Source organism: Vigna umbellata, chromosome 7 (assembly GCF_029865625.1).
Source record: "Vigna umbellata cultivar VRB3 chromosome 7, Vumbellata_1.0, whole genome shotgun sequence".
NCBI classification, from domain to species: domain Eukaryota; kingdom Viridiplantae; phylum Streptophyta; class Magnoliopsida; order Fabales; family Fabaceae; genus Vigna; species Vigna umbellata.
Window position 1 is genome coordinate 44,863,636 of NC_142171.1, and position 6,629 is coordinate 44,870,264.

The following is a 6,629-nucleotide window of genomic DNA, read 5'->3' on the forward strand; positions in this document are numbered from 1 at the left end:
CTCCTGTTTTGTTTTTAAGTGATTGGCTGAATGCTCACGACAAATGAACCAATTATAGAATGGCCAAGAAATAGAAATGCTTAGTTATTGGAGTGCATTGAGTGGAAAAAAGTGGTTTCAGATAAGGCTTGAAAATTCAATCAACTATTCCACCCACAACATAATTTAGATGTTTCACTTCGTTTTTAAAGACAAATTCAATAGACCAATGAATAGTAAAGAAAAAGACAAATACTTCTAGTCAGGAATGAAACACTTCAGAAAAACCTCCTTATCAGGAATCATACATTTTGAAACGTCCAAACAATAGTTAGCACTGTCATTGTACATTACAACAATTAAAGTTTATTGTAACAGAAAATTGCTGCATGATTCAACTTGCCATATTGACTTAATTTAAGCATCATGCAGAGAATAATTGAGATATATAACATTAACAGCAGTGATGTGAAAACTATGTTACAAGCTAATCTATGATAATGGAGTGATAAAGAAGAACTATATGGCTGATGTTATTGAATTATAAATAATATGGTTGGCTCCTGCTAAGAATGCCATCATCTGATAAATACATCATCTCCCACACAATACACAACTAACTCTCAAGCACTCTTATCAAGAACATGATAACACAACACCCCAAATGGTAATGCTTTTTTTATTTTCACCTTAAATAATAAGACAAAACTATAAAATACACAGGCTACATCCGTGATCAATAATTTAAGTATATGCTAACAGTAGTACTCTAAGCTTGGCACATGCAATCAGGAGCTGGATAAGTGTAAATGGATTGTTTGGGCTTCCTGAGCCTTAGTTGGCCTTGTCTGTTTTCGTGACCTTCAATCACTGCATCCTGAAACTCTGACCACTCTATGGTTTTATTCAGGAAAAGCTGACCCATCAATGCCATATTTGGCCTTATGGTCTTTAAGTTCAGGTAAGTACGGTGTCCAACCTATCATCATCATCATCACAACTTTGACTATCAGCAATAGTTTATAAAAGTTCAACGAAAATATCTATTTATATTTCCAAAACAAGAAGCTTTGTTAACGCAGTCAGAATTGAACAGTTTATTTAAGGTAAATTCCAAATGACATTATTAGTGTTATTTGTTACTTGAGCCATAATGCCCCTGATCTTTTGTTCAAAATTTTATGGGCTTATTTAATAATTTAAGCTTTACTTAGAGTTATCTAGAAAGCCACAACTCACCAGTGCATTGTGCATGTTTCCTGGGGAAGCAGAGATGAAGATGTCACTATGCAAGCCAACATAGTAGTCAAGTGCAGCTAATAGAGAAGCTTTTCCCTTTATCTGAGCACGCTGATCAGATGAAGCAAGGCTCTTTTTGTCTTCCATCAGAGGAAACAATTCCCTCAGAGTTGAAATCCTTGCTTCTCCACCATAGACCTGAGAAAACAATCAACTATTTAACTTAAAAACAAGAAAAAAATATAATCACTTTCCTAATTTCAGAAATTGAAAAGCCCTTTATCTTAATGACATAATTATTTACCTTGTGGGAGGCAAGATATAAGCGAGTGCTGTTGTCAAATCCAAGAGCTGCGAGCAACAATCCAACCTCTTCTGGAGTCATTGGACAGCGACCTTGACTCCTCAGTTCTTCGTCAGTGAATTGAGAGTTAAGAACCCTCCCTTGCCAAATAACCTGTCTATACTTTGCAAGGGCCAATTTTTCAGCTTTTCCTCCACCGAAATCGCAGGCTGAATGTGCTGCCATATCCTGTCATAAAACATTTTGTACAAATAAGTTCTAAACTTAGAGATAAATCACAGGAACAATGCTCAACAAATAAAAGGATACATGAGGAGTGTAACTTAAATTCAAATCTTCTATATCCTATATAGTGAAACACAAATAATTATGATTCATGGATATGTGCTAATGTACATAATGTGACACACATACATACAAGGACTGGCACATGAAAACTCAATTTACATTTACCACCCAAATAAAAGAAACAAGTAAAAGGCAAACAAATTTTACAACCTTCTATAGGTAGTTGATTATGAATAAAATATAAAATAGTAATACCTTATCAAATCGGAGGTGCAGAACAACAAATTTCCCAGAATTTTTACTAGCACCTGCACTAGTGACCTCTTGAAGGTCGTTGTAGCCCATTTGTCCAGCTGAGCCATCGGGGTAGCGAAGATGGCTGATAAGGGCATCTCCAAGTGTTCTGATATGAGGAACAAAGATTAAAGCTTCAAAGTTGACTTTACAGCGCAGATGTTGAATATCCATAGGTAAGTTGTCAAAACTCAGTCGGTGAGAAAATGGAGAGATTGCAGCAATACCATAACTGCAACAAAAGGAACATACCAGAATATTAGAAGTTCATAATTAGATGACTATACAACGATGGCATCTGCATAGTATACTTAAACTCAATCATATCTTCGTAATAGTATACAGTATTATGCAGAGTATACACCTTAATGATGTTGCATAACAAATGCTGTAATTTCAACAAGTTAAATTGTCAAGAACAATAAATGAACTAACCATTATTATTATAGTTTGACTTGAAATTTTAAGTTTTGCATTATTAGCAATTAAAGTAAAAGTATACCAACCTCTGTAGAACAGGCAAAACGTTCTCGAGATACCAGTGGGCTGATGCATGTACAGGTGCAGCCTTGATTCTGGTTTCCCGAATAGCCATGCCATAGTACTCCCTTGTGCTCCAGGAGTACTCTCCAGGAAGCTCTTTAACTATTGAAATATCATCCTTCAATACATCAATGAAATGATCTACATCAAATATGTCCATGAAGGAGCTGCAAGAGAAACATAAGCAATCTGAATATTACACCACACAAAATCTATATGGGGCAAATAAATGCAACTTTCTGGTGTCAGCATTTACCTTGAATCTCTCCATACAGGATTTAGTTCAAGGTAAGGGATCACTAGAGTAGCATTCAGTATCTTTGCGACAGCAACTGCATCACATATCTACACAAAAAAGGTAAACACTAAGATTAAATTATGCACCTTTCACGGATACATACACTTTAGGAAACTTTTGATCTGACAAAAAGACTATAAATACCTACCCCCATCCTTTGTTGGTTCAAACCTCCATCGAGAAAGACCTGGATGTATCCCTCAGACTTTTCTGGTAATGCTGCTTTAATTCAATTTGTCAGTCACAGAAAGATCAAATGAACCGAGAGATACCAAAATGTCATGTACTTTAAAAGCTAGAACAGCATAGAGTAAATGATATTAATGTTCCTCACTTGGCTTATTTGGTTCGACATAGGGTTTCCATCCTTGGCTTTCCAGAGGTGACCATATTTCAGAAAGCTGTGATGCAGGCTAAACAAGGAGAAAATAATAACCAAAAAATAAATAAAAATCAACATCCACTGCTAAACACAAGCCAACAAAAATAACTTGACATATGTATGCATCCACTCCTCAATTAGTTCTTACAGTTTCACGTTGCACGGCGCTCCTGAGAAGACGCGAATGTCTAGGTTTTATAGGATTCAATTCCTGCATGCAGTTAGTTGCAAGGTATAAGACATTAGAGGTCAAAAATAAAAAAATGTAATGCAAGTGCAGGTAACAAAATAAAACCTCGGAACCAGATAGCATAAACATAACGATGTTCCCAAGTTTGGTTCATATCTAAAATTGTGATCATTCTGGTGGCACAACAAACCATAGATCATAATACCCATGACAATAAAATGCCTTAAATAAACCCCCTCTTAACAACTTCACAGTAAAAGAAACTTTCCTAACGCAGTTATGAAATTTAATTCATATGGGTGAAAACAAGTAAAATTTTATATTTTTCTCTCAAGTAATAACTAACTTTTGTATTTAATTCCTAACATGTAACGACAAAAAAAGGCTCACCCGTCCCCAAAAATGAAAAACGCGGTCCTGAACCCTGTGATCTAAAATTAATAGCCCCTTAATTAGGTCCACAAACTTCACCAACCAAACCAAGTCAATTGGTTCCATTAAATGGTACATTAAACCTTCTTATTTTCAGGCTGTCAAAGTGGTCACCGGAGAAGATAATCCAACCGCCAGGAACTTCAGTTTTTTCTTATTTCTTCTTAAATATCGACGACATCTAACCTTAACTTTAGAGTTTCTTAATCTTCCTCTCAACGCCGCTCAAAAAAAAACATTTTTTATCAAGCTCCAATTTCTATAATAAAGTCCAGTGTGCAACTCAAAAAAATCACCTAACAATCAATAAATAACTAAAATAGAAAGAGCAAGTTAGAATACCCAGAATCAACAGTATGAACAGTGATTAAACACACCGACAGATGATAAAAGTTCAAGGTAATAAAAATAAGCGTTATTGAAAAAAAAGAAAAAGTAGCCAGGAAAAGCATTCCTGTTCCACAAAAATTAGAAATTGAAAAGCCTTTCGAAGACCAAACAAATTATTTAAAAGAAACTGAACTCACCGGATACGCAGAAGAAGAGGAAGCATTGGTGAAGCAGGAGAAGAACACTAGTGTGAAGGACAACAATGAAAGAGTAACAAGTGTTGTCGCTCTACAAGGGTGACCCTGATTCAGGCACCCTGGCTCTATCATGATGTGTGGAGGCTCAACGTTGGATCTGAAAAGTGACCCTTTCTTCCGCCAGAAGTGTAACACCGTGTAATGGAAACTAATGCAGGGAAGAAGATGATGAAGGAAGAATAAAAGAGAGAAAGGGTCTCAGAAAAGAGTAAACCCCATCTCCATAATGGTGGTTTTATATATAGAAAAATATTATTTGGAGGGTTGTGAAGTGCAGATATGTGTCTGTGCTTGAAGGGTAGAGAGAGAGAGAGAGTAAAGGAGTTCACATGGACACCTGGCCGGGTTCACCGAATTGAATAATGATGAGGGGTGGCGTCTTTTTCAAGGGGACCCCAATTGATAAAGGGAACAAAGTTGGGATTTTTACGTTAACAAAGGTGAGAATCACGAAGAGGGGAGAGAAGAAAGATGAGGGTCACAGGTTTCACAGACAGGTGTTGAATGCTGATGCAGTTGGGGCGAGTGAGTGGTAAATGAGACCGTTGTTTATCATTGGTGTTGTTGTTGGCATTAGCAAAATGTCGTGTTATTATGCAGTGCAAGCAAGTGCCTTTTCCTTCCATAGCCGCACTTTTTTCTTTTCTTTTTCGTTTTTAAATGTGACCACCGACAACCTCAGAGGTAAATAAGCTTGCTTTGTTTGGGTCCTCCCTCTTTTCTACCCTCACCAGTGGAAAGAATCTACCTTTTTCTACTCCCACCAATCACTCAAACAGTGACCAAATTGGAAGAGGGAGGGTTGCTGTTCCTTTTTCTCCCTGCAAAGATTGTTACCAAAACCAATTCACCATGTTTTTGGTTTTGTTCAAAGTGGTAAAGTAGTAGTAGCACTTCTCATCACTCAACATAGCAGCAAGTGTAAACAAATCTATCTTTAAGAGTAATTTTAGCATATACTTTTAGGCCTACACTTATTAAGTGTAAATAAAAATATGACAAGTAAGGTATAATAAAAACGTAATATTCAGATTTGTCTAATCTATTCGAGTTTGATTCTTGGTATATAACTTCTAACTTCTTTAAGTATTTGAAAGAAAATTTTGGCTACTTTCAATCCTCAGCAAAGATTTAAAAGATATTTTTAGATAAAAAAAAGAACATGAATTTCAATAAAAATTGAAAATGAAAAAAATTATTCTGGATAAACTCTGTTGCTTATATAATTTTAAAGGAAATTCGTATATTTATTGAGGACATCAGCAAAAATACAAATACATACATGTGTAATATGTATTTTACTTTATGAATAATGTAAAAATTATTACACGAGTAATTTGTTTAAAGTTTTATTAATTTTTTAGTTGCTAAATGATTCAGATTGTTTTGTGAATGTAATTGAACTATTTTTGGTTGCTTACTCCATTTACAAATTTTCCATGTATAATATTAAAACTGAAATAAACTTCAATTTTACAATTATAGGATTTAAAATACTAAGTTCTAGCTCGTTTCTAATATAGTTTTAATCTACAATCAATTATTTATTGTTAATTTAGGATAAAAGACAAATGTGTCCTTCTAATCCTTAGCTTACGGAACTAATCACTGTTTTGTTTTAGCTTTTGGTGAAAACAAAAACAAAAGAAGTGTGGTAGATTACATTCTACAAAATATTTACAACTAATAATAATAACTTTTATTTATAATCATTACAATGTAAGTCTTTACTTTCCCAGATAATATTTTCAAAAAGTACGGTCAATTTCTCTATTAACAAGATTTTAAATTTTAGCGAAAACCCACAAACCTTTTCAGTGATACACAAAACTATTTTTTGAAAACATACATAATATAAAATTGAAATTTATTTTATTTAAATCATAGTATATATCCTTACCAGCATCAACCTTATCGTTAATGAATGTGAAGAAATCGTTTTCTCTAAAGATAGTAATTATGATTGGTCCAATTTTTGATTAGATGTAGACACCAGAAACAGTGGATGTAGACAAACAAATATTAAAACGAAGTTTCGACACTTTTTCATTGGATAGTTATGGTCTGAGAAAAATCCACAGTCAACACTCCAC

The 6,629-nt window shown here is 34.5% G+C and overlaps 1 protein-coding gene across 2 annotated transcripts; it reads right to left on the bottom strand.

Moving 5' to 3' along the window:
* Window positions 1–485: 485 nt before the first annotated feature.
* LOC148196376 (O-fucosyltransferase 39-like) lies at window positions 486–4,861 on the bottom strand. Of its 2 annotated transcripts, none has more exons than XM_088094553.1 (10): window positions 4,477–4,861; window positions 3,476–3,538; window positions 3,280–3,358; window positions 3,094–3,167; window positions 2,904–2,992; window positions 2,611–2,814; window positions 2,066–2,336; window positions 1,523–1,750; window positions 1,219–1,416; window positions 486–958 (listed from the first exon to the last, which is right to left on the bottom strand). In XM_088094553.1, the coding sequence occupies exons 1-10, from the start codon at window positions 4,606–4,608 to the stop codon at window positions 749–751; spliced, it is 1,548 nt and encodes a 515-aa protein (XP_087950679.1). In that variant the 5' UTR covers window positions 4,609–4,861; the 3' UTR covers window positions 486–748. The 2 variants fall into 2 exon arrangements, with proteins under 2 accessions (XP_087950679.1, XP_087950680.1); XM_088094554.1 differs by having other exon boundaries at window positions 3,094–3,164; window positions 4,477–4,857.
* Window positions 4,862–6,629: the final 1,768 nt, after the last annotated feature.

Excerpts from the sequence above, each read along its gene's own strand:
- LOC148196376 (XM_088094553.1), bottom strand. The coding sequence starts at position 4,608 with ATGATAGAGCCAGGGTGCCTGAATCAGGGTCACCCTTGTAGAGCGACA. Across the intron at positions 2,815-2,903 it reads CCTGTATGGAGAGATTCAAG|CTCCTTCATGGACATATTTG; the intron begins GTAAATGCTGAC and ends TTTCTCTTGCAG. Across the intron at positions 1,751-2,065 it reads TGCACCTCCGATTTGATAAG|GATATGGCAGCACATTCAGC; the intron begins GTATTACTATTT and ends GTTTTATGACAG.